Genomic DNA, 18,865 nt, shown 5'->3' on the forward strand with positions numbered 1-18,865 from the left:
ATACATTCCCACTGGAAGGTGAATCCCTGACACAAGGAAAGGCTGTATCCTCACTGCAGGTGACACCAGTTCTGAACAACTTTCAAATTAGTCAACAGGCCTAGTATCCTGAGTCGACCTCAGTGTTATCTGAGCTCAAAAAGTCTGGCTGACTTTTAGAGCATCCCTTCTGGACTGCCATTAAGCACAGCTGCATTTACAGCTTTTCTCTCAAGTGCTTTCCATCTTTCCACAGCACGGTTCACTGAAGAGATCTTTCTCGTGTGTATGCTCTGCCCTACATTAGTACTGCTCCGCCGTAGGCAGCTCCAAGGAAAACACTTTTCCAAGACACTGAGCTGCCATTCAAAACCCAACATCCCCAGTGGGCTACGTCGGCAGAACTTGCCTGGCTTTCCAAATTTTGTTAGGAGCAAGCAGCTTGAACAACAAACGTGAACAAATTGCTACTCCTAAGTTTTCAAATTTGAGGCAAAAATCAAAAGAAAAGGAAGGCCATAATTTTCGTTTCCCCACAATAGTCCAGAGCAGCTTATGAAACAAGCAAATTCCCTTCTGGCAATAATATATTTATCGAGAGGGCAAAAGCAGAATAAGGTTCCCAACATTTGCTGATACAATGGAAAGAGTCATCCATTTAGCACATATAGAAACAGCCCAATTTCAACTGAAAGCAAGCTTTCTATCACTCAGGTGCCATTTTCTGGTAGAAGTCACACATCAGTCAGGGCAGCTGAAGTTAAGCACATTTTGGGCCCTTGGGGGAAATGATGCCCTTATTACATGCAGTAGGTACATCATGTCAAAACAGCTTTGTGAGCAGTACTTAAAAACTGCAGCTCCTGTGATGGGCTGCAAGGGTGCAGGATGTGCAGAGAACAGGAGGCTCACAGGGAGGAGCTGACAGCTGGGAGAACATGACCCTGCCCTGTGGGGTGAGAAAACTGAAGCCTCTTTAGCTGCAGTGAGCAATGCTGCCTTAACCCCATCTGTCCTGGCCCTCCTGTGCTGAGGTGACCCATTCTGGAATGCATATGTTCCACAGGCCCTGTGGATGATGACTTTATGAGAAGCACTATTAGAAACCCCACTTGTGCAGACTTGATGGGTCATGTATGTGCTCTCCTCTCATTAGTACAACAGGAAAAGCCTCTAAGCACAGGGAGTGGAATCTACTCCATAGCTTTGAAGAGGAGTGGTGGCCCCTATCTTGCCAGGTTTATCTTCGATGGAAACTGTGAATCTTATAATGTAACTGCTTCAAAAGTTGTTCTGCGACTTGGGACATGTTTTTCAGTGTGTACAGCTTGTATAAATACATGAAATGGGAACCATAAGAGTTCAGTTACTTTGGGACTGTGGAATCTCATTGAACAGCATCCCCTAATAAGGAAAGTAGTGGAAGATCTATTTAGAGCATTTATTTCTGGCTTGAGCTACATGACCATGGTCATCTGTCTCCCACGTTGATAGATGGTCCCTTTCGACCCTTAGATTCATCTGCCTCAAGCTAATTCAGGTGTGCCTCTAAGACTGAAGAGTTAGACACTGAAAACCTGGTGTTGGGGAGGGTGGGGGCCTTTTCCAAAAGTAGCAGCAGGTACAGAAACTGCTAGAGCAGAAAGTTACCAAACCAGCTGCAATTCGAGCAGTTGCTCTGGGAAATTGAGCAGAGTAACTGAGATATCCAACATGAGCAATTCTCCCAACTTCTATATGAACTGAATCACAACAGCCTGTGTAGGAAAGCAGAAGCTTTCCTACATTTCTGCTTTATGCCAAGGCCTAAACAGCTCTGGGATTCACGACACAGACACAGAGCCTCTTCTCATCCATCACTCTGAAGCTCTTCTAGTGTAGAAGACCACATGAACAAGTGCTTTACACACTGAGAGCTCAAAAAGCAGGGGCCACATCTTTGCACCACTCAAATGTAGCCTTTTGAGCACTGTTCTCTGGCAACTTTGATGTTTTTGATGAAGAAGTAGGACTACAAATGACCAATTCATAATTAAAAATTACAAAGGTCTCTGGACTGACCAGCCAAATGTTAAATGACAGTAGAAGATATTGAGGTAATAAGCAGAACCATAACAGGGAAAAGAAAAGGAAGGCTCTAAAAAGAAGGAACCAACTGGATTGATATTTGTGCTGCTTAAACTCACCAAAATCAAGCAAAAAAAAAAAAAATTGTTCAGTCTTGAAAGAATAGTTCTTATTGAATTAAGCAAAACAGAAGCTTAGGAGGTGACGTAACTGAAACTACAGTATAAACTGAAATTCTGAGAAAAATAATTACCCCACTCCCCATCCCAAGACATGAATCTGACCGAAATCTCTTCAATGCAATACTACAATAATCAAACACCTGGGGAATGAGTCTTGGAGGGACTAAACTCTGTACTTGCATTTTGAATCAGTCTACACACAATTCACCTAACAGCCTCATGGTCTGACTAGGAAAGCCAAACTGCAGTCACCAAGGGATTAGCCTGAAAAATGCTGCAAGCTAAAGAATTTAACTTGGGACAAGAGAGAGAGACAAAAAACCCCAAAAAACGAAAAACAAAAACAAAAACAACCCCAACCCAGATCTGAAGGGCAAAGCAGGGCAATAAGAGAGTAAAGTCCAAACCCAAAAAGTAGGCAGGTTCTAAGTCAGCTCTAAGCTACAGTCCTTGGTTTAGTGCTAATGCATTTGGGTCTTTCCTCAGCAAGTCACAGCCCATTTGTTAAGCTGCAGAGATCAAGTCTCCCACCAAAAGGAACAAAAAATTGTGTGAGGAATGGCCTTTGTATTCCTCTCTGGAGGAGCAGTTCTCTCCTGCTGCAGTGACACACCCAGTCTGCAACAGCAACCACATTTTAGATGAAAGCACAGTTGTTATATGTAGTTCACATGCAGGCATGGATGATGATTTCAACAGAGAAAGGCTTGGAGGAAAGATGCAGATAAAACACTGGGAAATGGACTGAAGAAGAACATTCTGTAATGTGTTCTGCCAGGAAGCAAGACTGCAGAAGGAAAAGCAAGAAATGCATTCCTTGGTGCAGAACCACTATGCTATTTAAGCCAACAGACAGACAGATGTGGTAGGGGTATGGGGAGAAGAGAGCTTTTTCTGGCTTTGCTTTATAAATAAATCACTGCTCTTGAATCCAGAAGACATTTTCTCTGACCGCTATATATATGTAACGCTTTCACCCTGTTATCACACGCCTGGCAAATTTGTCTTATTGTTTATTCCTGTGAAAATAATGGTTTCCTCCTCCTTTTCCTCTCTAGCACTCGCTCTGCACCGCTGAACAAATCCTCTTTCCCTTGTCACTTCACATCTGAGCAGTGGCACCTGTTAGCTTCAAACTTGTGGTTCTCGCACCTAACTTTCAAACATACAGGCCCTACATTAGCCTCTTTTAGAAAAAGTATGTTGAATTAGTAGTTACTTCAGCACTAGTTTTGATATAGAACTGAATCAGCTGACTACTGCTGCAACAGCTTTCTGGAAGCAGATGTAAGACAGCCTATGGTACCACAGTGCTGCCAAGGGATTAAGTTGATGCTTGTACACTCTGGAGCCAAAGCCTTCCTCCGTTGGAGCCTCAAGGGTCAATTGTCAGTACAATCCATACAGGGATTTAGTTAACATGAATGGGAGTAGTTCAGCTAAATCTCCACTGAATCATTATCCCTGAATGTCTCTGAGGAATTTAACCAGCACCCTTTGCAGCTTCTTGCTTTGTTCAGTGTCTACAACATTAAGTCTAAGATGCAATGAAATTCTTGCTTAATCTTGCAGACAATACACTTCTGAAATTTTGCTAATAGAGGATTATTTGGTTTGCACAAGGAAGAATTTTGCCTATAGCAACAGGATAAAAAATGCTAAAGAGTATTATCTTTGTAGATATAATTATGTATTTGGCAACCTGCACCATACATATTCCAACACTGCCACATGGGCCAGAGAAGGTTCACAGCTGTAGACAGTGAACAGCACCTCTGCCAGAATTTTTGTGATTTTCAACACATTAAAGAGCATGAGTAAGACTTCATGCACAGAGGGGGAAGATGAAAAAAACAACACCAAGGCTCAGAACCATATGAGATCAATTTAAAATTGTGACACAGACCCTCCCATTTTAGATAAAGCTCAGCAAATCCAGAATACTAAACCTATACTGAAGCAGTGAAAAGCAACAAACCTCCTGAATCCTCCCCCCAAGCTAAAAAGTCTGTTGTTTGCAAATGCAAACCTCCTTTTTGGGGAGTAGTCACAGGAATCCTAGCTGCTACAGTTCTGCTGGCCTAAATACAGGATATGACCCAATACTACACTAATAAAATTTTACGCAATTAAGCTTTTTTTGTTGAAATAAAAACCATTAAGCTTCAACTTACGTGTTCATCTGAAGCATAAAGGACTTCCATTAGCCGATTGACAAGGTCATTATTCTCTCCCCCGTGTTCTTGGCAGAGAAGTTCAATCTCCCTTAATTTGCCAAAGTAGAAATCCCTTTCCTTCTCCACGCCTTCAAGTGCAAGTTTTAATGAATGTACCTGCATTTAAACCAAGACAGGATGCATCAGTTTTGAGGTGCACTACAGACAAAAGAACACAGTCTAAAATTTTGTATGCTAAACAATCTTAAATACATATTCGATATTATAGCTTAAAATGAAGTCCAGTTTTCTTTCTGCGATGCTAAATTGAACCTTTCCCCACAGAGAACAGTAAATCAGGCTCCCCAACTGCTCCCTCTGTATACATCCTAACCTTGATCCTTAAAGGTCAATTTTCTCAGCACTCTTTTATACTGAAGTTCAAAGCAGTGGTTCAGAAATCAGGGCTACCTAAGCTATGGTCTCCTAACAGGACTGCCAGAAATGTCATGCAGTGGTAACTCATAAAACTTTCATCTCAGTACTTGCATTATTTTGCCTGGATAAATGTGTGGTTGTTGGGAAACCTACAATATCTCCTTGCCTAAAAATACATTGAACTAGCAGAGGAGGGAAATAGTCCAGTTAGGAAATTAAAAGGTCCTCTAGTTACCAGTGTGGTATTGCTGTGCTGTTTTTCCACCTCTCTGTTCTGCCTCCTCACTTACCACATTTTACAAACCTGTGTTTCATCACTCTGCTGCCATGACTGGGTGCACCACGGCCTGCCTGCTCTGACTGATGTGCTGTTTCTACCAGTAAATTCTCTCAAATGCCAAGTACCTTTCTCCTTGCAACCTTGTTCACAAGAGTCTTCAAGCTACGCTGTCAGCCTCAATTTCAACACTAGGATTGCTGCAAATAATTCATGGGCAATGTAGCTGTTAACGATTAGGCTTTGTATAAATCACGACAGAAGTTGCAATATATTTTTATACCTATCTATTTTAAAAAGAACAGTTTTGTGGGCGCATAACATATAAAATTCTCTGTAATGGGGTATACACAATCAGGATAACATCTAAGTGGCTTGGAAATTCAGAGGACAGCAGGGTAAAAACCAGCAGAAAAAAATCACAGATAAAGCTGCCTACAGTAAACACACTGACCCCAATCACATCCAATTACAGCCAAATTAGGATTCACATTTTCAAGCCTGCAATTATACAAATGGTTTTCTAAATAAAACATGCTAAATAAATTAAATCATATCAGACTACATTTCAGTGAACTGATACGATTTAATTGCAACTTCTGTGCTGCCAGTTCTACTGCAAGTTAATTTATTTCCTTCACTAGTAAAAATACCAGCAGAGTTCAAACAATGCTTTGATAGCCTACTAAATCCTTTCAGTTTGTTTTTCCATGACTGCTGAGCTAGGGATGCCTTTTTCTGACCTTTGATTGCACTCTCAAAGGCATCAAGCAGCAGAACTGACCTGTTACCAGAGCAGGATCTCAGGGCATCTAATTTATGCACTAACTCATTTCTGACCAGCTGCCTGAGTGTGACACTCAAGTCTTCCCTTGACAGTTTGAATCTGTTATGGGTATAATGGCCAGTCACCTTAAAATTAACTATTTTTTTTTTTTTTTAATAAAAGTAGAAACAGTAAAACGAAACAAGAGTTTACAATATTCCGGTCTATAGATGAAGACCTCACACTTAGGATGTGCCTTGTGGAACTGCCACAGCATATTGCTTGAGAGCAATGCCTGAATCCAGCCAGAATAAGAATGTAACTGTTTCCAGATCTCTTGCTCTGTGCTTGCTAGAGCTTGGGAAAACAATGAACTTCATCTGAAAAATTGGCAGCTAATAGCTGAGACTATCTCCCCTTCTGACCTATTTACTCTGAAGACATTCTCCTGTTTTCATTCTCTCACATTCATGCTGTTTAAAGAAACGAAATCATTAAACCATGTACACATATGCATGGAGTTAATTAACTACTATATATAGTAAACACTGTTACAACCAAACCAGGTATGCTTTCCTTCAGTTCCAACTGCCTATCTCTGCCATGAGAGCCCATATTCCTTCAGATACTTTGCACATCTGCATCCTACTTTTTCCTTCCACGAGCATACCAAAAGGCTGACACTTGAGGAACAGCTCACATCAACTCTCATGCTCTATTTCTGGATTGAAAGTACCCCTCTGCAACCCAGTTAATGGGTGCAAAGGCAGCAGTTCTTACTGACTGGTCTTTTCTCTGATGGCACTTACTGGCAGCACGGATACTCACAGGGCTGCAGAGCCAGGCTGCAGATTAGGCCTAACTCTAGTCAAAAAGCCACAGTGATGCTGTTTTCAGAAACTACACGTATATCAGCACACCGCTAATAGTTCCTGGGACCATTCTCCATATGTAAAAGTCTCTTCTCTGTATGCAATAGCCCCTGGTTTGTGTGGTCACCTCAGCTGCACTCAGACACTCTTTGAGAAAGAGTTAGTTAGCACAGACCAAAGACACAACAGGGACCACTTTGTTATTTTAAGGCTATGGGTAATCAAGTTCCAGTGCAGAGTGACACTCCCTGGAATTTAATTTTGGAATTTCATTTACTGTTCAAAGTAAATTCACAGTTCAAAGATGATTTTAAGAGAAACTTTAAGATTGTAGGGAGCCATTAACTGGCAAATGTTAGGGACAGCTTACAATTACTGCAAATAGCTCATTAAGCTACACTATGCTGAAACACAGTGTACAGACATCCCCACTAATTAAACTTTTCTGCTGCAAATTGCGTGGAAGTTCAGATGTTTCCATCTTCCTCAGCTGCTATCTGTGAAAGGGATGAAAAAACTTAGAGCCACAGAGGACCCTGATATCCAGGACACAATTCAGCACTTCTTACTTATAATCAACAGAGAAACACGGTAACGGTGGCTGCTGCCCTCATCTCCCCAACTGCTGCAGAGCAGTAAAATCCAGGCAATTTGGCTCTTGCAGCATGTTCACACTGGGGGTCAGGAAAACCTGGCTCAGAGCTGCTTGCAGCATAGCTTTTTTGGCTCCTGTAATACAGCCATGGTTTACAAGTATCCATTAGTGGGAAATGAGATACCAAGTGCTGTCAGCATTAAGAAAAAAAAGCCTTCCAGACCATTCTAGCTAGATGATGTCTCTTAAAAACTAGCTATTAAAGAATCCGTTTTTCAAATGCTCAAAATTTCCTCTTATTCTCTTTGGTGGTGAGGGAAATCATCAGTTTTCCTTCAGGGTTATTTGTTTATAAAGCTTAAGGTTTTCACACATGGAACGTGCTAGGAATATGTTAGCAGTGGATGCGATAGTGACTGTCTATTTCAGTAAAGATCAAATATTTTTATGTTGCTCAGATATCAACCAACTCTTCCTTCTGAAGCAAACACATTCTGACTCCTGAGTACAAATGTCACGGTTTAAGTTGCATCAAGCTGACAATTGAACTCCGCTCGACATTGATTAAAAAAAAAAAAGATTCTATGAAAAATATATACACCCATTCCTTGTGCAACATTTAAAAACTTTTCTACTACAGCAACAATCCAGAGCCCATTTGGAAAGCTGGTGGACCCTGTTGTGCTCTGCTGCTCAGAGTGATACCATGAATCTGCAGAATGCCATGTCTGGGATGTGGCCATTCATCCACCACCTTTCAGTGCAGAATGCATCAAAAACTTGCAAACGGTGCCCCAGCAAACTGAAATCTTTGCTGTACAGGTCAATGGAAGTCTGAAACTGAAATGCCCTTAACTGTGGAAAATTATACTTGGTCCAGAATAACGACTGCTTCCTGAATGCAGCTGCCAGGAACTCTAAAATTTGAGTTTTTTCCTTTCTGTTTTCCCTCACCAAGGACAAATACAGGGATCAGGCCTCATATATAGTAGTGGCATTTACACCATTCTGACAACACAGTCTTAAGCCAGATGCAGGTATTTATTCTTGTCCAGTGCAGACACTCTTGCAGTTCAGAAATGAGAGAATTGTGTAAAGCTCCAGAGCACAAACAAAAATGAAGCCCTTACATTCCTAACATTACAGAAATTCGGAACCTTTTATTTTATATTGCAGAACATTATTTATAATATAACCAAGTATTCTCAGAAAGGTTGATCACATTTTTAAATGAAAATGGTGTGTTAGCTTCTTTAACACCTTCCTTCCAGAAAGCAGAGCACAATGCTCTGGTCTCACTTTAACTGCAAATCTCTTTAACACCTTGGTATGACAAACAGGATTGTTTTCTCCACAGCGGCAGATTAAATGATTTATTTCAAATTAGTAATACACAAGAGCAAAGATGCTACTTGGATTTTTCTCAACCAGGTGAAATAAAAGATATATTTCAACATCTAATAAAATTACCATGCTTCAGCAAGACCTATGTGTCACTCCTAAGATCATAATTTAAAACTACTGGCAAAAACCAGTCATCTCTGCCAGACATTATTTTTTACAATAAACCTTTTTTTTTTTCTTTTTTTTTTTCTTTTTTTTTTTCCCCTCATCCTTTTCTTTCCAGGTGAACTATTTTCACTTTTGTCCTTTAGTAACTCTGGAGAGCATCATTCATCAGAAGACAATATTAGATTTCATGCCTGCCTGTGAAAACAAATGCACCTACTTTTGTGCTTAAAGCAAATTTACCTGTTCACTGAGCTGTATGACTTGAGTTTCCAAATCTTTATCTGATTTGGATGCCGAGCTGCTTGGTGCAGCTTTTTTTGCTGAAGATGGGCGAGAAGGTGTTGATCCTGGTTTAGAAGCTGGACTGGACTTAGCAGCACCTGAAAAACACAATAAATAAGCAATCAATAAACAAGATTGATCTCTATAACAAATGCATTCCTATTAACCTAGTACTGAAACACAAGTATTGATTTTACAGCCATCCATCATCTCTCTTACTTCAAGGTGACAGTAGAGGAAATTCCACTGCTGTTATGCCTTGGGAAAGGAAAAACCATATTTCCTACCAATCTGAGTTTGCTACTGAGAGGGAGGTAACTCTAAAACCAAAATAAACAACACCAAATCAGGAATAAAAATTCCCTTAGATCTGAGCAGCTTTCAGCTTAAAAAAAAATACACCATAAAGAGAGTGTTGCCCCAGCCCATTACATAACATACATAGCTATCCTCAATTTCCCTGGAGAAAGACAGGGCTGAAAAAACTCAGCTAAACTGCCTCTGTGCTTTTTTCATTTTCAAATGTAAACTACCCCTGAGACAAGGGCATTGGAACTCAGGCAGAGTAGAATTAAACCCATTGGTGAACTCATCATAGTGAGTTGGCCATGGTGACCAGAAGATGTGTTTTGATCTCCTTAGGTTTTCCTATTTCTTTTCAATTACTTGCGCCGTGAATCTGCCAGAATATGGAGCAACATCTTCACCAGCAGAAATAGCAAATAAAGAGTGCATACAGATACTCTTTTCCCACAATGACTTGGCACATAAATGCCCAAGCAGAGCAACAGTTGTATGAAAGGGTTTGCAGTGCCCTCACAGGAACCTCCCAGCCAACTCCTCTCACCTTGCTCTGTCTCTCCATCTTTCATCTCTTGATGCTGGCTGTTTGATACAGTCACTCAGCCCATACATGAGTGCCTGGCTCACAGCTCATCCTCTGCCTCAGCTCTCACAAGCACTGCACTCTGACTCGGCCTTTTCCTTATTCCCTCCAACAAGGAATACATTTGAGATGCACTGGACAGACATCTGATACAGAAACTGGTTTGGTTAAGAAGACAAAACGGAAACCCAGCCTCTCTCTGGCCTATTTGATTTGATTTATTAAGCAGACATGTGAATCAGAGGTCCTGCTCGGCAGCAACCATGTTCATCACTGTTTCCTACAAAGAGCAAAACACAGTTGTCCAAATGTGCTGACAAGTTCCATGGCATCCTCCACCATCGAATGCTGTCAGCTCTGAAGCCTGAGCCACACAGGAGACAACCCTAATCCAGCAGGCACCCAGCTCCCAGCTGAGCTGTGAGCTTGCTGTTCACCAGTTCCAGAGGGATTTTGCCCTGGCTTTCTCAGCAGCCACCTTCTACCCCACACCTCACCAGCTGCTCCTCCCATAGGATTACTTGATTTATGGCACACTACAAATTGTTCTAAGTTGTCATTTCCACAATGTATCCCCAGTGTCAGACAATGCTTTAATAAAGCAATTCTTTGTAAAACCAATGTATTAAAAAATGCCATCATATGGAAGAAACTGCAAGGAGGCAGGGAGAGGAAGAGAGCCTGTGGGGCTGTCCATATGCCCAGACCGTGGAGCTCACAGAGTCTCACTGACCTAGAACTGTGACAGTGGTTCATTGGAGGAGCTGGAAAGTGATGGGAAAGGAGAGCAGCAATGTTATTTAATCAAGCTTAAGCTTTCCTGATTTAGTCACAGGCCTCCCTCTGTAGCAAGCATCTCCCCCCACTCCTATGGATAACTCTGTATTAACTGGGTCACCTAATGCCAACAGAACACAAACAACTTGATAATTCAGTTAGCATGTGTAAACATTTCTGTGTAAGACAGTCATCCTCCTTTTCTATGCTCTCTAATATAAGACAGATAAGAAGCATACTGGTGGGGGGAGGGAGGTTGTGGTTTTATTGTGGCCTTTTTTTTTTCTTTTGTTTGGTGTTTTTTGTTTTGGTTTTGTTTCTTTTAGAAACTGGTGACTCCACTAGCTTCCATGTCTATTGCATATACAAACTCTTCTCTAGCAAATTTCAGATATAGCACACAGCCTTGCTAAAGTTGGGAAAATTCAGTGTTGTGTATATGTCTGAAATGAAACTTTTTTTCCACATCATACTTAGATCAGCAAAGAATAAATCATTTGTTGAAAAACATTAAAAATGCCAAGATGTTTTGCTGCTATTTTTCTTTATGAAATTGCCTAAAATTTGGCATTCTGCCTTCAATGCTTTCCAGGTTCAGCCCATATTTTGACTAACTGAAAATCGGCTGCTTTAGAGCAGGATTGCTAAAATGTTCTCAAAGCCAGGAAAATCATTTTCATTTGGATTAGCAGATAAACAGAAGTAAACTAGTGTCAAAATATGCAATAAGAACACACACATGAAATAAAATCACCTTTACTCTAGCATTCTAGTTGGGTCTCAAGTTATTTAATGATCAAAGCATCAACATTTACTTCTTGTTGTATTATACAACTACAAGATGCAGGTTCAGGGTATCAGCTGAAAAGTAAATGCTTTAAAGCTAGGACAGAGAGAGCTAAGGAAAGAGCAGGCACAAACATTTGACCCTCAGGTACTCCCTCTACTTTGCAGCTGAGGTGCCCCCCCTGAGCAAGCCTCATTGCCAGTGCCTGCAGCACTGATACGTGGCATTATATTCTGCCCTCCTTTGAAAACAACAAAGCCTTTTGAATTCCTACAGCAAAGTGCCACTAAGCTTTAAAAAGTCCAGACAAATCAAAAGAAATCAACTTTTGCTCTACTGCTCAGGATCAGTTCTCAAATGACCACGATATTCCAATTTCAGTAACACAGACAAAAACCAGCCAACTGGTTACTAGGAGGTATCAGCGGCAGCTGGACAGAACTTAATTGCAACAGAGAATGCTTAGGAATTTCTAATTTAAAATTTCCTGGAAGGAAAAAAAAAAAAAAAAAAGCTGTACTGCACATTTATTCTAAGGCATCAGTTTTATAATCAGCTCAGAGAGAAGCTTCCATTCTAGCAGAAGCCTAATTTCATAAAATAATTAAAGGATGCTGGTTGGTAGAGTAATGCAAAGTACTTGAAACAGCCAGATATCTAAACAGAGACAAAAGATCTTGCTAGACTTAATGACTTGGTGTTGAGCAATGGTGTTGCAGTCAATTAGTGCAATAATGGAATAACTCCTAATGCACTGCTCAGAGGGACTACATAACCCAAGCAGTTTAAATTCTTTCCAACATCATATCTTCCATGAAAATATTTATAAACAGCTCATTTACACATTCTGACAAAACATGAATTTTATGCATGTGTTTAAGGTAAAAGGTATCCAATAATCATCTCTTCCCGGATCAGTGAGAGAATTGCACTGTAATCAACAACATAACTTTGCCGTTATTAATTCCTCTTCAAGCTTACTGCTGATGCTGAAAAAGAAATGCCGGGCCCTTCCCTGGAGAGGAACATCCTTGTGCCCCAAAACATGCTGGCAGCCAAAAGACTGGAAAGCACTGTGGCAGAAAAGGATTTGGGTGTCCTGGTGGACGCTGAGTTGAGCATGAGCAAGCAAAGCACCCTGCCAGCAAGGAAGGCCAGCAGCCTCCTGGGCTGCACTGGGAAGAGCATCATCAGCAGGCTGAGGGAGGTGACTCTGCCCCTCTAGTCAGCACTGGTGAGGCACATGAGGAATGCTTGGTTCAGACCAGGGCTCCCCAGAACAGGAAAGACATGGATGAACTGGAGAGAGTCCAACAACAGGCCACAAAGACTAAGGGAATGGGGCACCTCACGTACAAGCCAAGTCAGAAAGCTGTGTCTGTTCAGCCTGGAGAAGAGAGGCTTCAAGGGAGATCTTATCGACACCTCAAGAGAAGGTGCAAAGAAGGTAGGAAACAGGCTCCCTTCAGTGGTCCCCAAAGGATGCAAGGCAATGGGCACAAAATGAAACACAAGGAATTCCAATTAAACATAAGAAAAAACTTCTTCACTCAGGGTTTTCAAATACTGGAACGAACTGTCCAGAGAGGTTGAGGTTGGAGATACTCAAAATGTGACTGGATATGATCCTGGGTAACCAGCTCAAGGTGACCCTGTTTTCAGCAGAGCAGTTTGACTGGATGACCTCAGAGGTGTCTTCCCACCTCCACTGTTCTGTGAGAACTTTTGTGGCAGCATGCTCTGATTTTAGGTCAATGCAGGGCTCCAATTAGAATTTTTTTGTAAACAGTATTGCAGCTGTTTCAATTAGCACCTGGACAACTTTTTGTACCTGCCCACATAACACTAGCAGAGGTGAGAAAAGTAAATTCACAACTGAAAGACAAATTTTTCTGTTCTTGTACTGAATTAAGTTAAGATGAGCCAGCTTTGAAATACATTAGAGGTTTCCATCAGTGGTACTCCAGAAACAATTACTAGTCAGTCCACCATAATTAAACGTATCCCACGCAGTTTCAGCTTCAATACTCTTCTTGCTAAATACCTAAGTTTTACAAACAGATGCAAACTTCTGCAACATAAAACAGTGGATGTCGGCAATGTGCAGGATTGGGTACAAAAAAGCTAGGCTGCAAATTCCAGTTCTCTTTGCATCACAGGCACAGTCTTGTAGACAAGAGATCTACTTAACATTTAGAGAGAACTCTCCCTTGAAGCTATATGAGTAATTAGTATGCTGTTAAATATTTATGCAAAATTTCAAGGAAACATGTGCATGAATACAGTGTGGACGTGCATGAGGAGAGCAATGGAAGCCCTGAGCAAGCACAAGACTTGGCTGAGCCCACACAACCACTGCTTCAGTGGAATTTGGGAATCACTCACAGTCTATTTTAGTCAAATTAAAGGATTTCATAAAAAGAATATTCCTGACTCATGCCACAGGAGAAAAACCAAGCCCAACAAGAGGCCACAGTAATTTTTTCACAAGTTAAAGAAAAACTCTCCACCCGCTTAAACCAAGAGAGTGAGAAGAGTAGATTAATTAATATTCACACACTCTTATTATTGTAGCGACACCAGGACACAAGAAAATGGACAATTTAGGGATACTTAATGAAATAAGTGATGACAAATGATACTTAATGGGAATTAAATTACCTCAGACAAAATCTGACTTTCTGAATCCCAACCCACTGCAGTGCAGCTGTCCTAATTATTTTGTGGTACTACCTTCCCCTGGCTGGCAGGACCTTTCTGTCCTCCCAGCTCCCCAAACCAACCTTCACTGCTGCTGGTCCAGTACAGCCTGGTGAGTTCTGCGTTCATTCTCTCTGCCAGACAGCTGGCAAAGAGAAGTGTGTACAACTACTTGAAACTCACAATTTCAAGAGAGCTTTCCAAGTAATAAAGTCCAATGGAGGCCATTTGTCAAATGAAAAAGTTCTACTGTTGGCATGACTGCCTCAGTTTGTCTTTAATACAAGATTTGATTGAAGAGACCTAACCAAAGCCTTTCCCCCATCATAAATGAAGACTTTACTCCAGATTTAAAATAACCAATATTTATTTATTATTTAAAATAATCAACAACTAATACTTCTTCTCAACTGAAACTTCTATTTGCTTTAGAAACATCTTAAAGTATGCAAATCAGTGGATGAAACCATTCCACAGGCTTAACAGAAAAACACAATTCAAAATTTCAAGTACTCTTAAAAACCTGTGTTTTCTAAAATTTCACTGTCTGCTTAGCTATAAGGAGAAAGCAGTCTCAAAAGGAAAATCTGAAAAAAATCTGCAAAGAAATGCATATTGGAAAATGAAAGAATGTGCAAACATTTGTGCAACAGACATTCACACTTGGGGTACACTGAAAATTAAGACAGCCATTTCCACCACTGCTTTTCCAAACACAATCATCTCTCTTGAAAAAAGGCCCTGGCTCCTGCACTGCAAGCACGTTGCCTCCTGGTCTAAATTCTCGAGCTCAGTGGGTTTAAAAATTAAATTCCCCACATGCTGGCAGGGGAGATGTGTCTGTATTACAGCAGAGCCACTTTACCTCCCAGGCCGGCACTGTCACTGCACATGCTGTTCCCCTGGGCTAGTACAATTCCTTGGCCTTGTATGAACTAGGGATGAAAACACCCTCAGTTTGTCACCCTGCAGCTCTTTCCATCTCTAACTCTGCCACGTTGTCCCGGAGCACTGCACCACTGTGAGCAGAGATTGCCATTGCCAACACCTACTGCCTTCCACTGGGGAAATAGGTAGCAAGTCTTGGTGGAAAGCAAAAAAAAGGCATCAGGAGTTCTCTAGTCTCCCAGGAATCCCAATTGTATCACTAGCTGCTAAAATAAAGACTGGTCTCACTGAGTATTTTTATCCCTCAAAATTAATTTACAGCACAACTGTCACAGCAGGATATACCATTTCCCTACAGAAAATCAGTATTTCTCTTGTGCAATTGGCTTTTCGATGGCACATTATATATAATGCATTCATGCACAAACAGTTCATTCTGCCCTGGTTATTTTCCCTGTCACAGAGCGAGTATTTTTAGCCCTCATGTGATCCTCCAGTATTTTCCAGTTCTGCTTTAGTCATCCTGCTCTCACTGAATATTTCAAACAAAAAAAATCTAACAGCCTTCAGATCTAAGAATCTCTCACATTTTTAGCTTACATGTAAATAATTAATTTTATTAAGCTGTCTTATACCAGTGTATTTTTGACACCCCACATCCATACAGTAGAGAGTGCTCCATGGAGATTTGCTCTGACATACAGGAATACTTACGTAAGACACTAAGCTAAAATCCTGACAACCTGATCGCTATTTTCAATTTTGATCAGATGAAGCCTTTTCCGCTATTTCCCACAGGGAACATTAGAACTGGCATAAACAACAGTGCCCTAATATTTTAATCCTGTACCACAATTTTGACTCTGCATCTGGAGGCTGTTTACAGTAGAGAAGTGCGGAGGCTGTAGGAGATCGAAAGTCGGCTCAGGGCTGGCAGATGGCATTAGATCTAAAAGCAGCTGTGGTGTTGCTGCCAGAGAGCGTACAGCAGTGGTCTGTGCTGCTCCTTGAAGGAGGAAAAGACCCTCATTTCCCCACCTGGGGGCTGCATTCACCTGGCGAAACCTTGCTGCTCCTACTGTTTCTAGAAGCAGACTGTGGCACGGTACCAAACCCATCCACCCACGGCACCTCCATCAGCTCGGCTACAAATCGGCTCTGTCTCTGAAGGAAGGGACAAGGCAGAGCGAGGGTGGCACAGCAGATTAGTTGTAGGGACCTATTTATGCTTCCATTTCCGAGCTGCATTATCCTTGACCTGCACTGACTCCCCAGTAGGATCACCTTTGGAATGGGAAGGGCTATGGCTGCTGGCCTGCTCACCAATTAACACAAAACCCAGCACATTTTTACACTTCTTGAGCTTTGGGTTGTTTTAAAAGTGTTTATTTTTCAAATTAAATAAAGACCACACCCTGGATTTACAGATACAGGTTAATATCCATTTACAGGTAAAGGAAGCAGTTACCTGATACCAGACATCCCCTCAAACTTTAGAGTCTGATTAAAACATAGAAAAAAAAAAAAAAAAAAAAGAAAACCACCTCATGCCAGCACCTTTCTGGATAAGGTGTCAGAGCAGCCTTCAAGGATCTGACCACTTGTTAACTCAAGGACATATACCTTAGTCTACCTCTGAAAAGACATTGTTACAACAGTGTTATAAAGCAGTTAGGAATAGTCAACAATCATGTCCTAAACCACTCAAGCCCAAAACTCAGTCAAAGGGCACTGGAAGAGCTACTCCATGGAGCAATAGAAATCCCCTGAAACGCATATGAAACTGCTAGTAGCTAAAATAAATGATTCCTTTAGAAATACATATATCTCATCAATTTAGAATATGCATATTTTAAAGCCTGCCAAGCCCCCAAATAGGAACGAGTACCCATGTCAGCTTCCTCCTGACACCAAACAATAGATGTGTCATGTAGGTATGTCCACTGCATGCTGTTTAAAAACTTTCGGATTATGCTGAAAGATCTTCTGGGTTCTTTATTTTTCTCACTAGTGCTTCCTTTAGTTTTGTTAAAGAATTGACTAGGCAGTATTAAAACTTCAAAACTTCATTGTTAATACAGAGCAAATCACACAAATCAATAATGGCACCAAGCTGCGTGGTGTGGTCACACGCAGAAGGGAAGGGCTGCCATCCAGAGGGATCTTGACAAGCCTGAGAGGTGGGTCTGTGCAAACCTCATGAAGTTCAACATGGCCAAGTGCAAGGTCCTGCACCTGGCTCAGGGCAATCCCAAGCACAAATACAGGCTAGGTGGAGAATGGATTGAGAGCAGCCTTGAGGAGGACTGGGGGTGTTTGTTGATGAGAAGCTCAGCATGAGCCAGCAATGTGCACTTGCAGCCCAGAAGGCCAACAATATCCTGGGTTTTACATTTTGGTTCCTATAGCAGCTGTAACAAGTACTCCTTCACTTCCAGCAAAGTGTGGAAGACAGAGGTACAGAAGCACATCTTTCATGGTAATTTCCCAGCTGCCCAGAACTTGCTCCCCCATCATCGCAATTTACTGCCAAACAGCAGGACATGAGGCACCACAAGTTTGCAGATGCATATAGAACTCCTCCCAGAGCTTCAGTAAAGGCTCCCATTCCTCCCAACGTGCAGGTTCTGTGATGGGGTGAGGCGAGGCACATACATCAAAGTGCTCACTCAGAATTCAGTCAACCCATGACACCTAACTGAATTAGTTCTGTTCTGAAATGCAGGCAGCAAGAAAAGCTGGAACTCTCACTTCACCCAGCATCCTGGAATGTCCACACCCCACCATCCTCAGCTCAGAAATAAAACTAGTGTCCTACCTGCTACACTTCTGGACAACATTTAAGTTAATAAAGAAAAAAGTTTTCCATGAAAAAGCTAACTCTCACAGCTACAGGATCTTATCAAATCACTATGTCAGTTGTACGATCCCATGCAAAGGCTGGGAAGGCACAGGACATGCTCTTCATACAACAACACAACATGACATTACTGCATTATTCTCCATTTCAGCTGGCTGGTTTCACTCCAGTAGCTATTCAATTTCTGTAGGATTGTCACCTCCACAGCTTTAATTTGGATGACATATTTGTGACTTTGGGAAGAACAGACCATCTGTAAGAAGAATTAACAAGCACAGTAAAGTCTGTCTTTAATAAAAGTGTCTTTTCCAATTTCGGAATTGGACAACATCTTGACATTAGCACTTGGGTTTTCTGTTTCCAAAGGGAGTGCAAGACATCTCATGGGAAACTGGAGCATGCCAGACTCTGAAATTCAGAAGTTCAGGCACAAGACAGTGCAAAACAAAGATGTAAACAAGCTTTAGAAGCCCAGAGTAGCACTAGCCAGCTATTAGGAGCCCCATTTCCTGGAAGCACTAATGAGTTGAAGGCAGCTGGCCAAATATGCCTCACTTTGACGTCAGAAGTGATCAGAGCAGAACACTGAAATCTGGGTAGGATTCCAGAGCACAAGGCGACCTAAAAGTGAGGGTGCTTCATGCTCCACAGCTGCCCCTGCTTTTGTGAATACTGGTGCATATCTGAACCCACGAGAGGACAGGTCACAGATTTTAAATCAACTAAATATTAATCCTTATTTGAGGAATGGGTTAGCATAAACCCAGGACAAACCAATAAAGGAATTAGGTGTGTGTCCATGTGTATTTCCATATGCACAAACCTATGACCAGTAACACCT

At 41.5% G+C, this 18,865-nt stretch overlaps 1 protein-coding gene across 4 annotated transcripts in view; it reads right to left on the minus strand.

Moving 5' to 3' along the window:
• Positions 1 to 18,865, minus strand: part of MAPRE2 (microtubule associated protein RP/EB family member 2) — a 98,056-nt gene that overhangs the window by 2,804 nt on the left and 76,387 nt on the right. For all 4 annotated transcript variants that reach the window (XM_066181732.1, XM_066181722.1, XM_066181741.1 and 1 more), the window contains 2 exons: positions 9,085 to 9,224; positions 4,403 to 4,561 (listed from right to left, as the gene is read on the minus strand). In XM_066181732.1, coding sequence (XP_066037829.1) covers positions 4,403 to 4,561; positions 9,085 to 9,224 — 299 coding nt within the window. The remainder of the gene's footprint in view (positions 1 to 4,402; positions 4,562 to 9,084; positions 9,225 to 18,865) is intronic.

The sequence above is a fragment of the Chamaea fasciata genome, unplaced genomic scaffold (assembly GCF_029207755.1).
Source record: "Chamaea fasciata isolate MVZ Bird 193981 ecotype frontalis unplaced genomic scaffold, bChaFas1.0.hap1 SCAF_1, whole genome shotgun sequence".
NCBI classification, from domain to species: domain Eukaryota; kingdom Metazoa; phylum Chordata; class Aves; order Passeriformes; family Sylviidae; genus Chamaea; species Chamaea fasciata.